General features: G+C 47.7%; 1 protein-coding gene across 1 annotated transcript in view; it reads right to left on the bottom strand.

Annotated features, from left to right (window-relative positions):
* Positions 1-23759, bottom strand: part of GRIK5 (glutamate ionotropic receptor kainate type subunit 5) — a 115812-nt gene that overhangs the window by 39848 nt on the left and 52205 nt on the right. The window contains 7 exon segments of the mRNA XM_048501037.1: positions 693-752; positions 754-768; positions 3380-3402; positions 3937-4099; positions 5363-5524; positions 21011-21064; positions 22242-22420. Coding sequence (XP_048356994.1) covers positions 693-752; positions 754-768; positions 3380-3402; positions 3937-4099; positions 5363-5524; positions 21011-21064; positions 22242-22420 — 656 coding nt within the window.

Below are 23759 nucleotides of genomic sequence, written 5' to 3'. Positions count from 1 at the left end.
CGCCTGAGCAGCAGACGCTTATCTGGGAAATTCAGATTAGCCTGCACACTCCAACGCACACCCAAGCTGCGTGAGTGACCTTGGGCTAGTCAAGCAAATTCTTCTGGAGCCTCTTCTCTAGCTCCCACCCACCTCACAGGGTGTTTGTTGTGAGGGGGGAATGAAAAGGAGTTTGTAAGCCCCTTTGAGTCTTCTATAGGAGAGAAAGGGGGGATATAAATCCAACTCTCCTTCTTCTTCAAAGATAACCAGATTTTGTAATGCATGACCCTCATCTGGGATATTGTTTCCCCTACACATGCTTTCCTGCAAAATACAAGCTGGTGACATAATAAAACCGGCTGATTGTGCAATGTGGTGAGGTTAAGAGCTCGCATCTAATCTGAGGAACCGGGTTTGATTCTCATTTCCTGCCGCCTGGAGCTGTGAGGCTTGGGAATTCAGATTAGCCTGTACACTCCCACACATGCCAGCTGGGTGACCTTGGGCTAGTCACAGCTTCTCAGAGCTCTCTCAGCCCCACCTACCTCACAGGGTGTTTGTTGTGAGGGAGGAAGGGAAAGGAGATTGTCAGCCCCTTTGAGTCTCCTGCTGAGAGAGCGGGGATATGGAACCATAACTCTTCTTTTTCTTAATTGCACAATTTGGGTATTTCTGGATCAGCATCTGGATATGTCCAGGCCTATTCTTACCTCCCGGTGACCGTGACGTGCCTTTTCCAGGATCTCGCATGGTAATAATTCGGTTCTCTGGACCCTTGCTGTTGAACTCCCGGACAGCGTCTGGCCAGCCCGGCTATACTCCCCCACCTTGGCCAGCGATGGGGAGACAGAGATGGGGGGTTGGAGGGGGGACAGAGTGAGAGAGAGAGAGAGGAAAAGAGAATGAGCAATAGTCAAGTGTGCTAGGCTGAAGACTGTGATCAGCACAGAACAGCCAGAACCAGAGCTTTGCATCTGCTAGCTAGATTTACATCCACTGTCAACTGCTTTGTAAACTTGGGGATTCCATCCACATCCCATGTTTGGGTACTGCCAGTCTGGCAGTGGACCTACGATCTTCAAAATAACCTACTATTATCTTAACAAAACAGCTTGGGGACAACTGAGTAATCTGCAAGAACTCCTTTGGACCTAGCTGGTTTTACAGGTTTTGGAATAACTTCCTGAGTTTGTAAAAACTTAGGCAAGGGTTTATTTTATTTATTTATTTATTTATTCAACTTATATACCGCCCAACCCCTGAAGGGCTCTGGACGGTGAACAACATGACATTCAAATACAGATAAACATAAAATCAAATATAAGTGAATCTCTAAATAATATAAATTAAAATGCAGCCATTAATACATAACATAACAATGCCCTAATATCCTCTTAAACCCTCCCGAGAGGGAGAAAGAAAGGGTGGGTCCAACAGATGGTAATGGTCCCTAATTCCATAAAAATGGAAGAGGTGGGGGGCACTTTCAGTGGCTGGACACTCCAAAGCCCGCCAAGGAACAATCTCCAGCCTTTGCAGGTCTCAAGCGGAAATCACCAAGATCCCGCCGGGCCCAAACAGCTGGAGGAAGAGTTCTGGGTCTTCTGGATGTAAATGGAAAGTTTGAAAATACATTAGCAAGGCCGGGCCTAAAGCAAAGCCGGGCCTAAAGCATGAAAATCAAATCAACATTTGATCCAGGCCAAACTTTAGTCTCTTATGCAGCTGATCTCTTATCCTGTTTCTCAGTTCCCATGCTGCCTTTGCCTTTCATAGGTGGCAACGAAGTTCTTGCAATTATGCTTGGATCGATAAAGGGACCAGTGTTTGGGTTTCACGGGCAATGTATTGATTCACCACCATCTAAGGATAATGCAGTTAGAATGTTTTCACCGTGATTGTGTAATGTATTCAATTTATTGGTTTCGCATTGTTATTTCTTAATAGTGTGTTCGCCATGAGTCCACTTCGTAAGTGGCAGGATATTGAATTGAATAAAATAAAAAATAAATCAAGCCATTAAAGATACAACATATGCAACACTATAAGTATGTAAAACAGGACAACCCCCAGGGGTAAACACAAGTGAGCCATGCCTCGCTAACTGCCCTGGGAGTCGGGCTGAGTAGCTGTGATGTCATGGCAGATGCCAAGTGAAATGAGCCCTCCTCACCATTCATTGGCTGGGTCGTAGTGATGTCATGGAATGTTCACAAACATGCTAACTGATCAAATGTAACCTGTCAGCATAAAGCACCTAGGTACAGGAGGGGCTGTGCGTTCTTGGTAGAAAGGCAAGGAGGATCCAGCCATCACAGTCAGGAGTTGGGGAAAAGATGCAGGGACTAGTGATAGAAGGGAACTATAGGTAGCAGCAGTGGCGTAGTGGCTAAGAGCAGGTGCACTCTGATCTGGAGGAACCGGGTTTGATTCCCAGCTCTGCCACTTGAGTTGTGGAGGCTTATCGGGGGAATTCAGATTAGCTTGTGCACTCCCACACACGCCAGCTGGGTGACCTTGGGCAAGTCACAGCTTTTCGGAGCTAAAGTTTGGCCTGGATCAAAACTCTTCTTCTTCTATTTGGCAGGCTGGTTTTAGAGGCTTGACAGTCCTGATTTGACTCTTCTGCTACCCCTGTTGAGGAGCAAAGACTGAAAATTCAGAAACGAGATGAATAAGAGTGTTTCCTACAGGGCTAAAGGAAGCATAGCAGCCATACGGCACTGAGCGGTAAGCTGCAGCACTGCAGCCAAAATCCTGCTCGTGACCTGAGTTCGATCCCAATGGAAGTCAGTTTCAGGTAGCCGGCTTCCATCCTTCCAAGGTCGGTAAAATTAATACTGAGCTTCCCAGGGGTAAAGTGTAGATGACTGGGGAAAGCAATGGCAAACCACCCCAAAAACATATTCTGCCTAGTAACTGTTGTGATGTGACGTTACCCCATGGGTCAGTAATGACCTCGTGCTTGCACAGGAGACTGCCTTGGCTTTTTTTTTAAAAAGAGAAGTGTGGCATAGCGGTTACTGTCTTATGCTAGCATCTGGGAGACTTAGGTTTGAGTCCCGCACTCTGCCACAAGAGTTCACCAGATAACCTTAGAACAGTCACCCTCTCTCATGCAAACCAACTTCACCGGGTTGTTGCTGTGAGAACAGAAAGTCTGGAGAAGCAAACAACGTACATCGTGTTGGGTTCTTGATTAAAAGAAAAGCAGGATACAAATAGAATTGAAGTCTCTTCCACAGTACTGCGTTCCTTTAGCTCAGGGGTCTGCAACCTGTGGAGCAGCAGTGGCGTAAGAGGTTAAGAGCTTGTGTATCTAATCTGGAGGAACCGGGTTTGATTCCCCGCTCTGCCGCCTGAGATGTGGAGGCTGATCTGGGGAATTCAGATTAGCCTGTACACTCCCACACATTCCAGCTGGGTGACCTTGGGCTAGTCACAGCTTCGATTCTCTCAGCCTCTACCCACTTCACAGGGCAGGTGTTTGTTGTGAGGGGGAAGGGCAAGGATTGTAAGCCTTCGAGTCTCCTGCAGGAGAGAAAGGGGATATAAATCCAAACTCTTCTTCTTTCTAATTTCCACAGGGTGTTTAGTTGTGAGTGGGGAAGGGCAAGGAGATTGTAAGCTCTCCTTTCGAAGTCTCCCCTACAGGAGAGAAAGGGGGGATATAAATCCAAACTTCTTCTTCTTCTTCCAGTTCTCATAAATAGCCCTCATGGATCTCAGCAATTGGCCACCAATATCCTGGCAGGGCTGATGGGATTTTTAGTCCATGAACATCTGGAGAGCCGCAGGTTGCAGACCCCTGCTTTAGCTCAAATCCAGGCCAAACAGAGTCATTTGGGATCAAATCTAACAGTTTCAAGAATTTTCATTTTTAGTCTGGGTCAGTCGGTTGCCCCTCTCGCCAGATTGGTCGGGAAATGGGGGTTCCCCTCTGCACGCAAAGACTGCCTCTCACCATGCGCAAGTAGTTCATGAGGCTGGTCCCGTGCTGCCAGATGTTGGCCGAAGTGCAGGCCAGCGGCTTGACCCCGATCTCCTGGCTGCGATTCAGCTCCCGCACGGCGCTCACCACGACATGCACCGCGTCGAACATCAGCGCTGCAGACAACTGGAGAGGGCACATAATTCAGCCGGAGTGAATCACCAGGCGGCCCCAGCGACTGCGTAATTATTCTAATTGAGCCTTCCCAACCCATCTCTGCATCAGCCTGCATCCCCGAAAGCCACCCATACATCACCTAAGCGGCGGGAGAAGGGGACCAAATCAGCCATGTACTAAAACGTTCCATAAAACTGACAGGAGTTGCATCTGGGGAGGTCTATTCTCAGCTTCGCTGATTCATTACCACACATCTGTGAAATCTGTGTGTGAAAATATGCATCCATCTAGGGATGCCCGAAATCTCGCTGGGAAAAGCTGCTTGTCAAAATCTCTGCTGGGGCCTCTTTCAAAATCCTTCAAATACCCAACCTTTTTCTTTGCATTTCAAAACTTAAAGCCATGGGGAACATCCTTCCACAAACGCTAATACTATAATGTCTTGTCGAAGGCTTTCAAGCCCAGATTCAACTGGAAGTTAAGCTAGGCTGCGGTTAGAAAGCCCAGGGATCTTTTAGCCTTGACAGTTAAGCTTTCAGACGGCTGTATTGGCATCTTCAGAGGTGTATCACAGAGGGAAGTCTGTTACACGCTGTGTCCAATCTGTTACATGCTCCCTCTGGACACACTTTGTAACAGACTTCCCGCTGTGATACACCTCTGAAGATGCCAGCCACAGATGCAGGCGAAACATTAGGAACAAGATCCACCAGACCACGGCCACACAGCCCGGAAAACCCACCACAACCAATACTACAACAGTGATGGCGAGCCTATGGCACGGGTGCCAGAGGTGGCACTCAGAGCCCTTTCTGTGGGCACATGTGCACAGAGTTCATCATGTGGGGGGGGCGGAAAATCACCCCACCACACACACATCTAGGCTAGTCTGGCAATGATCCTTTACCTGGGAGTAAGTTCGGTTGCTGTCAATGGCGCTTGCTTCTGAGTAAACCCTCCTAGGGTCGTGATTCACCCATTTGAAGTGTTGCACGGTTGCTTCACCGAGCTTACCCCCGAGTAACGTGCGCCTCGGAGCCAACCATTTTTTCTAAACTAAAACCTCAGTATTCAGGTTAAATTGCCGTGTTGGCACTTTGTGATAAATAAGTGGGTTTTGGGTTGCAATTTGGGCACTCGGTCTCAAAAAGGTTCGCCATCACTGTACTATAACATTATTCTTATCTAAACTCTTTTGCCACAGATATTCGTTCAGAATTTTTTTCACCACGGACAAAATTTCAGCCACAGCCTAATTTGGACAAAACTTACTGCAGGCCCAGGGTAAGGGCTGACTTCACAGTTCTCCCGCCAGGACATGTTGAGACTACGGACAAACTCCAGGTAGAACGGGTGGCTGGTGTTAAACATGGAGAAACCCAAGATGTTGGAATGGTCGTCCACAATCCCTTCTAGGTGCAGTATCGGGAAATCCTGCCATAGGAGGTTGAGTAGGGAGAGAAGAGAAAGAATATGAGAAGGAATGGTGAAAAGCCCCAACCATGCAAGCAGAAAGCTAGCTGTTCAGGGCAAATGCTCCTATTATAGCCCTTTCTCTGTCAACCCAGATATTTACTTATAGAAAAGCTTTGATTTCTTTTAACATAGGAGAGTACACAGGAGAGAACCTGTTACATTTTCATCCTGTCCTCTGTCTTCCTAGGGAAGGCGGTTTCATTTGTCTCCCCAAAGTAGGTTAGGCTGGCAGAATGACTGGCCAAGTAAATTTTATGGCTGACTGAAGGATTTCAACCCTGGCTTCACTAATCAAGCACTCTAACCAGTGGTGGCAGGGGCTGGTGGGAATTGTAGTCCAGGAGCATCTGGAGCACCATAGGTTGGCCACCCCTAGTCTAGGCCAGGGGTCGGCAACCTTTACCACCCAAAGAGCCATTTGGAGCCCATTGGCCATGCTGGCAGGGGCTGGTGGGAATTGTAGTCCAGGAGCATCTGGAGCACCATAGGTTGGCCACCCCTAGTCTAGGCCAGGGGTCGGCAACCTTTACCACCCAAAGAGCCATTTGGAGCCCATTGGCCATGCTGGCAGGGGCTGGTGGGAATTGTAGTCCAGGAGCATCTGGAGCACCATAGGTTGGCCACCCCTAGTCTAGGCCAGGGGTCGGCAACTTTTACCACCCAAAGAGCCATTTGGAGCCCATTGGCCATGCTGGCAGGGGCTGGTGGGAATTGTAGTCCAGGAGCATCTGGAGCATCATAGGTTGGCCACCCCTAGTCTAGGCCAGGGGTCGGCAACTTTTACCACCCAAAGAGCCATTTGGAGCCAATTGGCCATGCTGGCAGTGGCTGGTGGGAATTGTAGTCCAGGAGCATCTGGAGCACCATAGGTTGGCCACCCCTATTCTAGGCTAAGTGCCAACAGTGCTACTTAGAGGTACTATTGTGCGTGTTAAGTGCCACCATGTCGCTTCTGACTTTTGCCGACCCTGTAAATTAATGACCTCCAAAACATCTTCTCATTAACAAACTTGTTCAGTTCTTGCAAACTGAGGGTCGTGGCTTCCTTGATTGAGTCCATCCGTCTCGTGTCGGGTCTTCCTCTTTTCCTGCCGCCTTCAACCTTTCTTAATGTTATTGTCTTTCCCAGTGATTCTTGTCTTCTCGTAATGCGGCCAAAGTATGGTAGTTTCATTTAATTGTTTTCGTTTCCAGGGAGAGTTCCGGCTTGTTTTGACCCAGAACCACTTATTTGTCTTTTTGGCAGTCAACAGTATCCATAAAACTCTCTTCCGACACCACATTTCAAAGGAAATTCACTTTCCTTCTGTCGGCTTTCTTCTTTGTCCAACTTTCACGCCACAGATAGTAATTGGGAACCCCCTGGTACAAATTATCTTGACCTTGGTTGCCAGCAACACGTTCTTACACTTAATAGGAATATTCCCACGACTTTATTATAGAACAGCAGCAAGCTCGTGTCCAGGGTTCCAAGGTCTATGTTCTCAGAGGCTTTTGGACTCTTTCAGAGGGGAAAAATCCTACCATTCTGCCAAAGAAGAACCTAACATTTAGATGGCAACCCGGTAAAAACTCTACGCCCCTGGGAGCGGACCAAGCCTACCAGTCAGCCTGAATAAGATGGTATATATGAGAGGGGGTGGCGTGGGAGGCTATCAGCGACCCCCCCCCCCAAAGCCCAGTGGAACAGCTCCGTTTTGCAGGCCCTGCGGAACTGTCCGAGGTCCTGCAGGGCCCTAACAGCTGGAGGAAGAGCGTTCCACCAGGCAGGGGCCAGGGTTGTAAAGGCTGTAAAGTGAGGGGTGGCATGCAAGGGAGGGGGAGGGCCCCCGGATCTGGACATGGCCACTCACCCTAGCGGAGGGAGGGGGAGGGTGCCATGCAAAGGAAGGGGAGGGAGGGTGGCATGCAAAGGAGAGGTGGGGAAGGGGGCTGGCATCTGGACATGACCACCCACCCTAGTGGAGGGAGGGGGAAGGTGCCATGCAAAGGAAGGGGAGGGGAGGGGAGGGAGGGTGGCATGCAAGGGAGAGGAGGGGGACGGCATCTGGACATGGTCCACCCACCCTAGCAGAAGGAGGGAGGGGAGGGAGGGGTGGCATGCAAGGGGAGGGGGCCCAGCTCTGGATATGGCCCATTCATCCTAGTGGAGGGAGGGGGAGGGATGCCATGAAAGGGAATGGGAGGGGAGGAAGGGAGGGAGGCATACAAGGGAGGGGTGGGGGAGGGGCCGGCATCTGGACATGGCCACCCACCCTAACAGAGGGAGGGGGTGCCATGCAAAGGAAGGGGAAGGAGGGAAGGAGGGTGGCATGCAAGGGAGGGATGGGGGAGGAGGCCGGCATCTGGACATGGCCACCCACCCTAGTGGTCTGAGGAAACTGGTCTAAGGAAACTGGTCTGAGGAAAGCTCTGAGGTTTGCTGTCCAGTTTGAAACTTTCCTTGAAGCCATTTACGTTATGTGACTTTCCACAAGAATATTCATTCACCTGACACAGCCATAAGCCTTTGAAATCTGAATTCGAGGTCAGATTTTATCTGAACGACCGACTAGCTCTGTGGTTTCTTGTTATTATCACTCCATTGTATGTTGTCGTACAGCACAGAGTGCGCATTTGAAATTGTATTCTACTACTTAATCGTTTTTGCTACTGAAAGCAGAGTGGTGCGTACTGTTTGAGTTTTATAACTATGAATATACAATCCTAACACATTTTTTTCCGGATAATGTGATGGATGTATGACAGGTGAATCTATATGTAGTGCAGATTCTTTCCTTTGCTATTGGCGCAGTAACCCCCAGATTTTTTTTTACCAAAAGGTGATGGGGCACACTCTCCGTGCTCTATCAAACAATATTGCAATCTAATAAAATCAAGCTTTTCAAATCTGAGTTATCGCCCCTCTTTCCCCACGTTGTTTTATAGTATCCGTCAAGAATCCTCACTGATTAGACCTTTTATCTGCCATTTGTTTCCACAGTGACTTATAATTGTCATTCCCCAGACACTGCATGTCAAAGATAGGGCCTGAATTTAGCACCAACCTTACCCCGACACTTAAAAGCTAAGCACCAGGCTCATTTCGAGAGAATTAATTGCTTGTATTGCTGTATTGGCAACACATTTGGGTAAACCCGTGACTCATCTTAAGAACTTAGAGGTGTTTCAATAGAACCGTTTATTCCGCTAATCCAAACTGAGACCACGTATATAATAGTTGCGAGATTACCTTAGCCTCAAATATTCTTACAGCTGCTGGTATGAACTGTCTTTCTCGTCCAAAATAAAACTTCACAATTGCATTAGAAAAAGAAGAAGATTTGATTTTATATCCCCCCTTTCTCTCCTTTAAGAACATAAGAACATAAGAACTAGCCTGCTGGATCAGACCAGAGTCCATCTAGTCCAGCACTCTGCTACTCGCAGTGGCCCACCAGGTGCCTTTGGGAGCTCACATGCAGGAGGTGAAAGCAATGGCCTTCTGCAGCTGCTGCTCCTGAGCACCTGGTCTGCTAAGGCATTTGCAATCTGAGATCAAGGAGGATCAAGATTGGTAGCCATAGATCGACTTCTCCTCCATCAATCTGTCCAAGCCCTTTTTAAAGCTATCCAGGTTAGTGGCCATCACCACCTCCTGTGGCAGCATATTCCAAACACCAATCACACGTTGTGTGAAGAAGTGTTTCCTTTTATTAGTCCTAATTCTCCCCCCCGCCCCCAGCATTTTCAATGAATGCCCCCTGGTTCTAGTATTGTGAGAAAGAGAGAAAAATTTGGAAATAAGGAGACTCAAGGGGGAAATAAGGAGACTCAAAGGGGCTTACAAACTCCTTCCTCTTCTCCCCTCACAACAAACACCCTGTGAGGTGGGTGGGGCTGAGAGAGCTCTGAAGAACTGTGACTAGTCCAAGGCCACCCAACTTGCATGCGTTGGAGTGCACAAACTAATCTGGTTCACCAGATAAGCCTCCACAGCTCAAGTGGCAGAGCGGGGAATCAAACCCGGTTCCTCCAGATTAGAGTGCACCTGCTCTTAACCACTACGCCCCATTAATCAGCTTGTTCATCTTCAGTACCCCACAAGAAATGAGTTAATTCAAGACAATCTGGAAAGAGGCCGATGAAGCAAAGTCTTGGAAGACGGAGGGAAGCTGCAAGGAGCTGTCTAGCCTGAAAACGAGAAACTTGAGAGAAACATTTAGCACGCTGTGGTTAATAAACAGATTGGTCTGGAAAACCTAAAAGCCGCTGGTCTGGGCAAACGTCAATGTTATTCATTGACCAAATTTGTATGGTGCCCTCCGAAAGAGCTCGGGGTAGTGGAGATTTTGCTACGTGATCCTCTCAGACCCCCAGGCACCAGAGAGATTTATTCAAGGCCACCCAGAGAGGTTCATGGTAGGGTTGGGGTTTTCTAGCCAGCCTCCGCTGGTCAAAGAACAATCATCTATTATCTATGCCACACTGGCACTCAAGATCCCAGACGATGAATATGAGACCAAAGCTCTCTTTTACCGCTAGTGCCCTTTGCATCATCTGTATAGTCAGGAACCATCCTGTTCTCTAGATTAGTGGTTCTCAACCTTCCAATTGCCGTGACCCCTTAATACAGTTCCTCATGTTGTGGTGAACCCAACCCTAACATTTATCCATTTTACAGATGGAGAACACTGGTGCAGAGAGTCTTAGGCGACCCCTGTGAAAGGGTTGTTCGACCCCCAAAGGGGTCCTGACCCCCGAGCTGCTCTAGACCATGGGAGTGGGGGAAGCATATTTTCATGCACAAAGCTCCTCTCTCCAACCTCCATAATAAAACCGGCAACAACTACATTCACAATTGCAAAGCACGCCCACACAAATTCAGGTATAACGTGACTTATAATAACTGCTGGTTGTGATGGGTTTTCCGGGCTGTGTGGCCGTGGTCTGGTGGATCTTGTTCCTAAAGTTTCACCTGATGCGAAAGATGCCAGCCGCAAGATGCCAGCAAGATGCCAGCCACAGATGCAGGCGAAACGCAGCCCGGAAAACCCACCACAATCAGTTGAATCCGGTCTTGAAAGCCTTTGACAATGTAATAACTGCATTTGCAATTGATGCTCCAATTCCAAAACAGAAGTAAAGCTAAAAGACAGGTTTAGCCAAAATGGGAGGATTTGGGGAAGGTTTTCGCACACGCCCCACAAAAAGAAACTCCTAGCCTTTGGGCATTTTTTTAAGAGGGGCTAGGACAGGCACACCAATATTTACATCACAGCTGTTGTGAAAATGAAGAAAACTTGTACCAACCAGACTACAATAATAACTTCAAAAATTTGTTCTCCCACTGGAGTAGCAATTTACTTATAAGTAAATTATAAATCCAACAAACAAACAAACAAACAAACAAACAAACAAGTAAGTAAGTAAGTAAGTAAGTAAGTAAGTAAGTAAGTAAGTAAGTAAGTAAGTAAGTAAGTAACTTTGACCTGCCTTTGTAAGTATTTTTATGTTTTGGAAATCAGTTTCACTTGTAAATTGTAATTCTTTGTAACAAGTCTTTATTTTGTTTCTTTTCAGAACAGCCGTGAAGTTTAACGAGGCCAGTTAATTATCCAGAATCTGGCTAGCTGTTATTTTTGTATTCAGATTACACTGCCGTGCCGTTCTAACCTGTATATATAAAAAAAGTTCTTTTCGTTACTCCAATGGGAGAATGTAAACAATTTTTCCAAAACATCTTGTTAACTGTTTGTAAAATTATAAAATTATTTTGGTTACTTATAAGTAAATTGCTACCCCAGTGGGAGAACAAATTTTTGAAGTTATTATTGTAGCCTGGTTGGTACAAGTTTTCTTCATTTTCACTTTGGTGTGTACCTTCCCCTTTTGCATAGCATGGATACATCACAGCTCTTTGCGGGACCCCCTATTTAGAGCGAGACAATGCTTATTTCACCCTTGCTCCTGATTGGCTTTATGCCATCACCATACTTCCAGCTCTGATTGGCTAAGTGGCCGTGTGACATCATCACGTTCACTACTTGTGCGATTATTAGCTGGTGTTCCTCATGGAAGGACAGCCGGAGGACAAAAAAACGGTATTGAAGGTAGGAGAATGGAGGGGAAGTGAAAACTGAGAAAAGCAAAAGCAAATGCAACGAACGAAGTACAATGGAAGATTCCGGGGAATATTTTAATCTTCTCTCCCTGGTGGGGAGGGGTGGATTCTTTCACTCTAAAATGTACAAAGGTGAATATTCAGCACAGTGCTAATTATAAGCATGGAGCAATTAGAGTTTTTAGCAACCGAAAACATTTTGTTTCCTCCTTTCCTTTGGGAGGAAACAGCAACGAACCATTGCTATACTTGATTACAATTTGGCAGGGCAACCAGAGGCAAGACAAAACCCCTCGGAGGGGCAGAACTATGGGATAACAGTGTCTCGTCTCTCGCACAGACAGCACTGCTGATCTCCAGAACTGTGGGACGACCACGCAGCTTATCAGGATGGAGCAGCCTCCGCAGAGAGCTATAGCGCCAGATTCACGGGGGTGCTTGCGGAGAGAACGCTTCTTCTTCGGCGGCGCTCAGAACAGCCAAGACCTGAAGCGGCTGTGCGGTCTGCGGGGTAGCGACTGAACTCCAGCAGCCGCTCGTACTGAGCACGGCCGAATTAGGTTGGAAACATCTGGCGAGATGTACGCCTCCAGCTGCGATCCCGTCAAAGTCTGCTTCGGCAAAGGAGGTCCAGCCAGGTCAGTCCCCGGATGGGTGAATGAGTTAATTGGCACTCGCAGAAACAGGAACTGGCAATTACCACTGGGTAGGGCAATTCCTTTGGAATCACAGAGAAACACATCGCTCTGGGGAATATAGGCTGTTCCTGGAGATGGGCTGCATAGCTTTCAGGATCGGCTTGCGATCCCACAAAACCCTGTTCTAGGAGACATACATGACAGGGATGCAGAACTGAGGGCACTTTCACACACGCAGAATACACTTTCTATGCACTTTAACAATTTATTGTCGAAGGCTTTCATGGCCGGAATCACTGGGGTGTTGTGTGGTTTCCAGGCTGTATGGCCGTGTTCTAGCATCATTCTCTCCTGACAGAGAGAGACAGAGAGAAATTTTTCTCTCTTTCGCACAATACTAGAACCAGGGGGCATACACTGAAAATGCTGGGGGGAAGAATTAGGACTAGTAAAAGGAAACACTTCTTCACGCAACGTGTGATTGGTGTTTGGAATATGCTGCCACAGGAGGTGGTGATGGCCACTAACCTGGATAGCTTTAAAGGGTGCTTGGACAGATTGATGGAGGAGAAGTCAATCTATGGCTACCAATCTTGATCCTCTTTGATCTGAGATTGCAAATGCCTTAACAGTCCAGGTGCTCGGGAGCAACAGCCGCAGAAGGCCATTGCTTTCACATCCTGCAGGTGAGCTCCCAAAGGCACCTGGTGGGCCACTGCGAGTAGCAGAGAGCTGGACTAGATGGACTCTGGTCTGTTCCAGCTGGCTTGTTCTTATGTTCTTATGATGTTTCGCCTGCATCTGTGGCTGGCATCTTTGGCATCAGATCCTCTGAAGATGCCAGCCACAGATGCAGGAGAAACATCAGGAGAGAATGCTGCTAGAACACGGCCATACAGCCAGGAAACCACAAAGCACCCCACTTTAACAATTGTTTGCAAGTGAATTTTGCTATTTCGCGCAGTAAAATCCAGCTGCAAAGTGCATTGAAAGTGGATTGAAAATGTATTATTCTGCATGTGCGGAAGGGCCCGGAGTCGACCTGTCCTAAGAGGATAGTTTGAAGTTGGCCTGGAGTAGGCCAACTGGAGTAGGCCAACTGTGTTGGTCTGGAGTAGATCTAGATTCAGAACAGCTAAATTTGAGTACAGCAGCCCCTTAGAGACCCACAAGAGTTCCGGAGCACAAGCATTTGAGAGTCAAAGCATCTTTAATCAAGATTAGAGCCTGCATCTGATGAAGGGATCTGCCAATCTTGAAAGTTTATACTCCGGAAACCTTGTGGGTCTCTAAAGTACTCCTGGACTCAAATTTAGCTATCCCACCTGTCCTAAGGTGGGCCCCACTCGAGGAAAGATAAAGGCTAAACCACAGCCAGGATATCTGTGTATATTCTGAGACGGCACAGCGTAAGCGCACCATTCCGCGAGGAGTTCCACACAATATGATGCTTGGGCTTTGTTTTAAAAAAGAATATAAAAAGGACGTTTCTAGTCCTCTCAGCAGCACGGGAAGGTTTGACAGTATGAGGGCTGTATCTATCAAAATCTCGCAGCCTTGGCGTCAGGGTCAGCGCAAGTTGGCTGCTGGGGTTTTTCCGGGTCACACAGTTCGGAAGTCCCACAACAGCCGGTTGATTCTTCAAGGGGGCAATACAAGATTTACAGAGACGAGGCCGTTTTGGTGCTTCAAAAGCCTCCTTGGCTTCATTTCCATCATTTATGCAGGTTTCAGAATCCAGCTTTGCTTAGCATGGAAGTTGGGTTAACTTGATACCTTTTCTCTCCACTTTTCACCTTCAAGTACAGTGGAACCTCGGTTTTCATTGCCTTCGGTTTTCATCGGTTTCGGTTTTTATCGATTTTTTCAGTGAAAATTTTGTCTCTGTTTTCATCGATTTGCCTCGGTTTTCATCGATTTGCAGTAAGGTGCAGGGGTTTGTGGAGAAAAATCACCCGGACAAAGCTGTTGCAGGCCATGTCTGCAGCTTGTTTAATGACCATGTCTCGCCCCATTTCAGACAAATCTTAAAGAGGCATCAGAAACAGATCTCTTTGGACAGCTTTCTGGTGCGACGTTGGTCCACTGGCTCTGAAGCTGGTCCTAGTGTTATTGTTTGTTACTGTTTTCAGCATTAAACACTATGTTTATTCACCCAAACATTGTGTTTTTGGTATGTTTTTTGGAGTGCCTAGAATGGATTAATTGGATTTACATTGATTCCCATGGAAAAGTTTGCCTCGGTTTTCATCGGTTTCGGTTTTCATAGGTTCTTTTTGGACGGATTACCAACGAAAACCGAGGCTCCAATGTACAAACAAGACTGGCTGTTGCCATTCTAAGCAGCAAGAGAAAGTCGTCTTCAACTTGGGCTTCAAATCTGGAACCTGCTGATTCCCCTGAAGGCAAACCACTGGGCTGTATTCTTTTAGACCCTGCTTTTCCACACCAGGTGCGCCAGAATAGCACGCAGCAAAACAATTAAAACCACCAGCTATTAAAAAACAAAACATTAAATTAAAACCTCAGTTAGAAGGTGTACAACCAAATAGGAGATAGGGAAAAAAAAGTGCAGAGAAGGGCAACAAGGATGATTGAGGGACTGGAGCATCTTCCCTATGAGGAAAGGCTGCAGCGTTTAGGACTCTTTAGTTTGGAGAGGAGACGGCTGAGGGGGGATGTGATTGAAGTCTACAAAATTATGCACGGGGTAGAAAATGTTGACAGAGAGAAATGTTTCTCTCTTTCTCACAATACTAGAACCAGGGGGCATTCGTTGAAAATGCTGGGGGGAAGAATTAGGACTAATAAAAGGAAACACTTCTTCACGCAACGTGTGATTGGTGTTTAGAATATGCTGCCACAGGAGGTGGTGATGGCCACTAACCTGGATAGCTTTAAAAGGGGCTTGGACAGATTGATGGAGGAGAAGTCGATTTATGGCTACCAATCTTGATCCTCTTTGATCTGAGATTGCAAATGCCTTAGCAGATCAGGTGCTCGGGAGCAACAGCCACAGAAGGCCATTGCTTTCACATCCTGCATGTGAGCTCCCAAAGGCACCTGGTGGGCCACTGCGAGTAGCAGAGAGCTGGACTAGATGGACTGTGGTCTGATCCAGCTGGCTTGTTCTTATGTTCTTATGTTCTTAAATTTACTGGGCCTATCCACATCGTTCAGTTGCACGCACAAGTATGCAGTTGCATAAGATCACATCGCAACAAAGATCCATACCGCCCTATACAGACAGACGCTTTAGAATGTTTTGAAGTAGGAAATAAAATGTTTCCTCTGTGGAGTTCCGCGTTGTTTTTATCCCAAAACTTATTTGCAGCCTCAAAATATTTTTCAATGAATGCCCGGTGGAGGGATTCAAATAATTTAACAACCAGTTCTGGGGGTGGGATTCAAATAATTTACCAACTGGTTGTTTACAAGCACCATTTGAACAACGGGTTCTGCTGAAGTGGTGCGAACATGCTGAATCCCACCATAAGAACATAAGAACAAGCCAGCTGGATCAGACCAGAGTCCATCTAGTCCAGCTCTCTGCTACTCGCAGTGGCCCACCAGGTGCCTTTGGGAGCTCACCTGCAGGATGTGAAAGCAATGGCCTTCTGCGGCTGTTGCTCCCGAGCACCTGGACTGTTAAGGCATCTGCAATCTCAGATCAAAGAGGATCAAGATTGGTAGCCAGAGATCGACTTCTCCTCCATCAATCTGTCCAAGCCCCTTTTAAAGCTATCCAGGTTAGGGGCCATCGCCACCTCCTGTGGCAGCATATTCCAAACACCAATCACACGTTGCGTGAAGAAGTGTTTCCTTTTATTAGTCCTAATTCTTCCCCCCAGCATTTTCAATGAATGCGCCCCTGGGGCATACATTCACCACTGTGAATGGCCCTTTAAAACGATTCTTTAGTTGAAATGTTTTCAAAATGGCTTCATTTGCCGGCATGGTCCCTTTAAGCCTCTCTGCCTTCCCTGCATTTCTTCACCGGTGCCATTTTCTCAGCTCACTCCTTGCCTCCCCTGCCTGTTTTTCCTGCAGGTTTTTTTTCTGATTTACCTGCAGGTGTCTTGGGGGGTGGGGGGCTAATATTGAAGGACGATCTAAAGAAAGCACAGAGAACTGCAGCACTCCACTGTGAAACATGGCAGATTCCACATGGGACAAAAACAGTGGTGAAAATGGTGTGAAAATGGTGTAAAAGGATTTACACCATGGGTGCTGTGTGGTTTCCGGGCTGTATGGCCGTGTTCTAGCAGCATTCTCTCCTGACGTTTCGCCTGCATCTGTGGCTGGCACCTTCAGAGGATCTGATGGTAGGAATGGACAGCAGTGGAGTAGATACACTGTGAGGTCAAAAGGTGAGGCCATCTGAATAGAGTAGCCTGGCATGTGAGTCACAGAGAAGTCTGTAGCATGGGAGTAACAATGAAGATAGCAAGGTCAATAGGTGAATGGATCTGAATAGAAGTATCCTGGTCTTTGTTTCCTTTGAGTGCTATAGTCTATAGCTGTCCTGTGCTAGTGTGGAGCTGATCAGTCACTGTCTTGATTCTAGAGTTTTTCAACACTGGCAGCCAAATTCTGTTCATTTTCATGGTTTCTTGCTTCCTGTTGAAATTGACCACGTGCTTGTGAATTTCAATGGCTTCTCTGTGTAGTCTGATGTAGTGGTTGTCAGAGTGGTCCAGAATTTCTGTGTTCTCAAATAATATTCTGTGTCCAGGTTGGTTTATCAAGTGTTCTGCTATTGCTGATTTTTCTGGCTGAACTAGTCTGCAGTGCCTCTCGTGTTCTTTGATTCGTGTCTGAGCGAAACGTCAGGAGAGAATGCTGCTGGAACACGGCCATACAGCCCGGAAACCACACAGCACCCCAGTGATTCCGGCCGTGAAAGCCTTCGTCAATAGATTGACACCATTTTCACACCGCTTTTTTGGGGACCCGTGCAGAATCTGCCTGAGAAGCAAAATTCTCAAACAAAAAAAGGAGGAAAAAGGGAGAGATCACAAAATGGCGGCCAGAATCATTTGGAGGAGGCAAGGTCAGACATACCTCAGGATAAAGCGGGGGACAGACTTGCGCAGAAAGGGTCAGGGTCTCTCTCAGAGGAGTGGTCTGGGCAAAAACATCTGCCAGATATTCAGCCAGTGTAGTAGCGGAGTGTGTCAGATCAGTATCTGAAACGCCCACGCTGGAATTCGCAGTGGCGTACCTAGGCAAACTGGAGCCCTGGGCAAAACCTGAGTTTGATGCCCCCCCCCCAACAACAACAACCTTTAATAGGCATTGAAAGAATAAAAGAAAGAAAGAAAGAAAGAAAACAAGCATTGGCAGGAAGGGGGTGGATTTAAAAGGAGAATCTGGGGAAATTTAGAGTGTGCCTGCTGTCAGGAGTGCAATTATTAAGATAGCAGCACCAAAATTTCAGAGTATTTTCATGAGCCCTTACTGATGATATCACCCAGGTTTGGTGAAGTTTGGTTCAGGGGGTCCAAAGTTATGAACCCTCAAAGGTATAGCCCCCATCTCCTATTAGCTCACATTGGAAACAATGGGGGATGGGGACACTCCCTATGGGAGTCCATAACTTTGGACTCCCTAAACCAAACACCTACTCAAACCTGGGTGATGCATCCATTAGGATAGTCTCCTGAAAAATCCCTGAACTTTTGGTGCTGCTGGCCTAAAAACTGTGCCCCTGCAGGCCAAAAACAGAAAAACACTGAAAATTCAAAAAATCCCACCTGCATTTTTGGCGCCCCCCACAAGGTGGCACAGACCTGGCAATCTCGCTTACTTTTGCCCAATGGGAGGAAACTTCAAGCGCCTCCTGCTGGTCACGCACTCGTGCCACGGAGGCTCGCTAAGTGACCCTTCAGCCCGTCAAGCTTTCTCATCCTAAACCTACCTCGTAAGGTTGTTGTGAGGATAAAACGGAGGAGAGGAGAAGCTGCTTTGTGTTCCCGTCGGAGAGAATGATGGCGTGCAAGTAAATTAAATAAATGCACTAAATAAAAATCAGCCACTGCTGCCCAAACCTGCCAGAAGTGATCCACAGCAATACTGGAACGATGCTTTGTTTATGCGGGTTCTTTGCTGTTTGATGGCTTTTCATGCTTCGAAACCTGCCTCAAGTCTCAATGAGAGAGGCGGGCTATAAATGGAGATGATGCTAATAATAATAATGAGAGTAACAATAATGAAGATGACGATAATAAGGCAGGAGACGATGAAGGTGAGGAAGGCCCAGCAGCGGTCCCAGAATGGCCAGCTCTTCATCTTTTCTGCTAAGCCTGCAACACTTTCTCCTTCAAAGAGGGGGGGAAAAACCTCTGACCCTTTGAAAATGCCGCCCTGGACTTAGTGTCGTCTGCTTAGAGAAGCGTGAGTGCATCAGAAGCACAACAGACCTCCGGGCTGGATTTCTATGGCAGGGTCACCTTTCATCACTGCTGAAACAGCCGCTGGACTAAATCCAACCTCTCTTTTCCGCCACCGATCAAGACCGCGTTTCTGAAACCAGCGCCAAACCCCGGATGGAAGGAAGCACCAGCGACTCCAAACACGGGGTGGCCCCCAAAGACAGAGACCCTGAATTCCACCCCTGCTTTTCTCCCACACAACACAACACACGGCACGGCACGTTTCTGAAACTCCAGGGGTCAAAAACCAGAGTGGCGGTTTACAGTGGCAAATCCACATCTGGGGTGCAGTTTGACTCCTGGGGTCTCCTGCATTGTATGTCATATTTTTTTATTTTATTTATTTATTTCTTAAATTTATATACCGCCCGATCCCCAATCTGCTTTCCGTTCACCCCATCCCTTTGCTCTCACACACTGCCCAGGCAGAGTATCTAAGAAGCATGTGCAGAGTGCCACTCTCACAATAAGAAGTGAAGAGAAGAAAATATCAGGAATTTGGAATTAACTGTGAAATGAACATAAGAACATAAGGAAATAAGGGGAGATTACAATGTGAGATTTCTGCACTTGAGTTCATTCACCAGTTTGCTTCAAGGGGAGATTACAATGTGAGATTTCTGCACTTGAGTTCATTCACCAGTTTGCTTCACGGGGAGATTACAACGTGAGATTTCTGCACCTGAGTTCATTCACCAGTTTGCTTCAAGGGGAGATTACAATGTGAGATTTCTGCACCTGAGTTCATTCACCAGTTTGCTTCACGGGGAGATTACAACGTGAGATTTCTGCACCTGAGTTCATTCACCAGTTTGCTTCAAGGGGAGATTACAATGTGAGATTTCTGCACTTGAGTTCATTCACCAGTTTGCTTCACGGGGAGATTACAACGTGAGATTTCTGCACTTGAGTTCATTCACCAGTTTGCTTCAAGGGGAGATTACAATGTGAGATTTCTGCACCTGAGTTCATTCACCAGTTTGCTTCAAGGGGAGATTACAATGTGAGATTTCTGCACTTGAGTTCATTCACCAGTTTGGAGCAATGCAAAGAGGTGCAAAGCTGTAGAAGTGGAGTGACACGTGCACCAGCATAATTGCCAACAAACCCCAAATCTGGGACTCCTCTGCTGCAGGAGACCACACCAGCATGGAGGGGGCATTCCAGGGGCAAGAGTCGACTAACTCCCAGAGGAGGTTTGGCCCAGGAACACCCCCTTTTTGCAGCCCAGACTTAGCCACAAAAAGTGTGGCACAAGCCATTCCCAATTATGAGCTTTCCTGGGAGAGCACAGAATTCTCTCCTTCTCCCTCAGCACCAACTCTGCCAATTGCCAGCATGGTGGGGAGGGCCAGCGTGGCGCAGGGAGAGGCAGCGTGGTGTAGCGGTTAAGAGTAGTGGACTCTGATCTGGAGAACCGGGTTCGATTCCCCACTCCTCCATCTGAGCAGCAGAGTCTAATCGGGTGAACTGGATTTGTTTCTCCGCTCCTGCGCATGAAGCCTGCTGGGTGACCTTCGGGTAGTCATAGTTCTCTCAGAACTCTCTAAACCCCATATACCTCACAAGGTTTCTGTTTTGGGGAGAGGAAGGGAAAGAAGTTTGTAAGCCCCTTTAAATCTCCAGCAGTGGCGTAGGAAGTTAAGAGCTCGTGTATCTAATCTGGAGGAGCCGGGTTTGATTCCCCACTCTGCCGCCTGAGCTGTGGAGGCTTATCTGGGGAATTCAGATTAGCCTGTGCACTCCCACACACACCAGCTGGGTGACCTTGGGCTAGCCACAGCTTCTCGGAGCTCTCTTAGCCCCACCTACCTCACAGGGTGTTTGTTGTGAGGGGGGAGGGAAAGGAGATTGTCAGCCCCTTTGAGTCTCCTACAGGAGAGAAAGGGGGATATAAATCCGAACTCTTCTTCTTCTCCTTCCTTATGGAAGAGAAGGGGGGCATAAATCCAAACTCTTCTTCTTCTTCTTGGACGCAGCACAATAGCACCATTCCCAGCACCAATCTCCTTTGGATTGGGCTGTCTGGTTAAGCTGGATCAGAAATCCTCCCAAATGAACCCCTGATACCAAGTCACGCTATCGACCCTTCTGTATCTGTGCCGAGCACTCTTGATTGGCAGTAGCTTCCCGTGATTCCCAGGAAGGGTCTTTCTTAGCCCCGCTAAGTGAAGACGATGAGGTGTTAAACTGGGCCCTTCAGCAAACAACCTGAGCTCTTTTGCTGAGCGGAGAGATAAGATACACAGATAGACACCACGGAACTCACCATTGTGGTCAGGATATACTTGTAGAAGGCAGAAGTCATCCCCAGCTCAGAGGCCTGCAAAACAAAAATCGAAAGGAGAATCAGTTTCCTCCAGAGAACCTCATCCTGGACCCGTGAGCCCCTTTACCAAATGAGTGTTCAGAGGCACAGCTTTAGTGCGAAGCTGAAGTAGAAACCCGAGGCCCTCTTCCCTTCCCTAGAACAGAATCAACTTCTGGAGCAGCAGTGGCATAGTGGTTAAGAGCAGGTGCACTCTAATCTGGAAGAACCGGGTTTGATCCCCCGCTCTGCTGCCTGAGCTGTGGAGGCTTATCTGGGGAATTCAGATTAGCCTGTGCACTCCCACACACGCCAGCTGGGTGACCATGGACTAGTCACAGTTCTTCTGAGCTCTCTTAGACCCACCCACCTCTCAGGGTGTTTGTTGTGGAGGGGGGAAGGGCAAGGAGATTGTCAGCCCCTTTGAGTCTCCTTGCAGGAGAGAAAGGGGGGAGATAAATCCAACTCTTCTTCTTCCAGTGAGACCGGTCAGAGTCCAGTGGGGTTCCAGACTTAAGGCCATCTGCAGGTACCAGCATTTGACTCACTGAGTTGCAGTAGTGTGACATCAGAATCACGAGACAGGGAAAAGGGGAAACCAGAGTTCTGAGGGCTCCAGCATCAAAGCAAGGACCATGGGCAGCAGACTGAGGTGGCCAGAGGAAGGCATCTCAAACAAAGGGCCAATGGCACAACAGTGCAGAACAAACCAAGGGTCAGAGCCGTGGTGGAACTATGCAAATTTCTATTTCAAGGCTCGCTTGCGGTATGAAGTTGCTGGAAATGATCACTCCATAACTTGAAAACGCATAGACTCAAGGCACTTAAATCCCACCTCTCCCACTTACTTTAATTCTGCTGGCAGCCGGCTAGGCTGTTTCGGCTCCGTGTTTTGTCAGAGTTGCCTCCCTCGGGGCGGCTGACTCTTTGGTCATGGGGGGTGGCCGATTTTGCGCCCCCCACGTGACCAGATGCATGCTGCGGTGGTGCCTGGAGACATGGGTTACCCCATGTCCCTGGGCAGATACGCCACTGTGGTACCTGAGAGTCCCAACCCATAGGTTGAAGACCATCCTAGTAATCTAAAGAGAAGCCGAATACCACTAGTGAGCCCTGCTGCTTACGGCACCCAAGCCGAAGGCAGGAAATATGGTGAGCTGCCCGGGAACGGGGGACTTTGCTCGTTCCTCACCTTCTTGAGGATGAGATAGGAGATGGAAGCATTAGCATCAATGATAATGGTGGAGATCTTGTCGTCGCGGATCTCCTTCAGCAGCGGCGTTGGGTCGTTGGTGTCGTCCAGCATCCGGATCGAGAGCGTCTCCTTGGAGATGAGAAACTGACGCACCAGCTCCTCCAACCGCAGCAGGCCTGAGGATGGGGAAAAGGACGGGCGGTTTATGCCAGCAACTTGTTCAAGGCACAGCCTGGCCCTACGCTTTTGGTTTAAGCATCCGCAACTTGGCTCAGCAATATTTGGATCGGGTCATGGGAATCCCTTGGTGCCAGGGTGACCCAGACTATCCCAACCTTGTCAGGCCTAAGGCGGGTTAGCCCTGGCCAGTACTTGGGTGGGAGACCAGCAAAGAAGACCAGAGTTGCAACGCAGAGGCAGGCAAATGGCAAAACACCTCTTTTGGTCCTATGCCTTGAAACGTCAATGAGGGGTCACCATAAAGGTACTGCAACTGGACAGGACTTTATTGTTATGGGACGCCTTGGAAATTACCTAACCTCCTTTTCTATCCTTCTGTCTTTATTTTTTTTTATTTATGTTATTTATTATTAGATTTAGGAATCGCCCCCCCCCCCCCCAAGGGCTCTGGGCGGTGTACAACAGGGCACAACATCAATAATACCTATAAAGTAAACTCAAACATAAATTCTACAGCATAGCAGCAGTTCATTCCAAATAAAAATAATATAAAATAGTAAAAGATGGTGGCTTCCGGTCCCTAAAGGCCCGAGGGAGGGACAAGGCCCAGTGCCTGAGAGAGATGGTATATCGTGTGCCAAAATGTCATGGCACACAGCACAGGGCATCCGGGGGAGAGAATCTTCAAGTACAGTGGAACCTCGGTTTTCATTGCCTTGCTGGGAACTTTCATCGGTTCGGTTTTCATCTGATTTTGTCAGTAGTAGAAAAAGAATTTGTCTCAGTTTTTCATCGATTTGCTCCTGCGGTTTTTTTCATGCGATTTGCAGTAAAGGTGCAAAAGGGGGGTTTTGTGGAGAAAAATCACCCCGGACAAAGCTGGGTTGCAGGTCGTGTCTGCAACTTGTTTAATGACAATGTCTTGCCGCATTTCAGACAAATCTTAAAGAGGCATCAGAAACAGACCTCTTTGGACAGATTTCTGGTGCGACGTTGGTCCAAGGGCTCTGAAGCTGGTCCTAGTGTTATTGTTTGTTACTGTTTTCAGCATTAAACACTATGTTTATTCACCCAAAAATGTGCTTTTGGTATGTTTTTTGGAGTGCCTAGAACGGATTAATTGGATTTACATTGATTCCCATGGAAAAGTTTGCCCCCTCCCCTCTACCCTTTACAGATCCAAAGATCCCCCACATAGGTGTCAAACTCGTGGCCCTCCAAATGTTATGGACTACAGTTCCCATAGTCCCCATGGGAACTGTAGTCCATAACATCTGGAGGGCCGCGAGTTTGACACCTGTGCCCCAGAATCACCTTTTGGGGCAGTCAAAGGAG

The sequence above is a fragment of the Sphaerodactylus townsendi genome, linkage group LG06, assembly GCF_021028975.2.
Source record: "Sphaerodactylus townsendi isolate TG3544 linkage group LG06, MPM_Stown_v2.3, whole genome shotgun sequence".
Taxonomy (NCBI): domain Eukaryota; kingdom Metazoa; phylum Chordata; class Lepidosauria; order Squamata; family Sphaerodactylidae; genus Sphaerodactylus; species Sphaerodactylus townsendi.
Note: the sequence above shows the minus strand (reverse complement) of the source record. Positions and strands in the feature narration are given on the sequence as shown.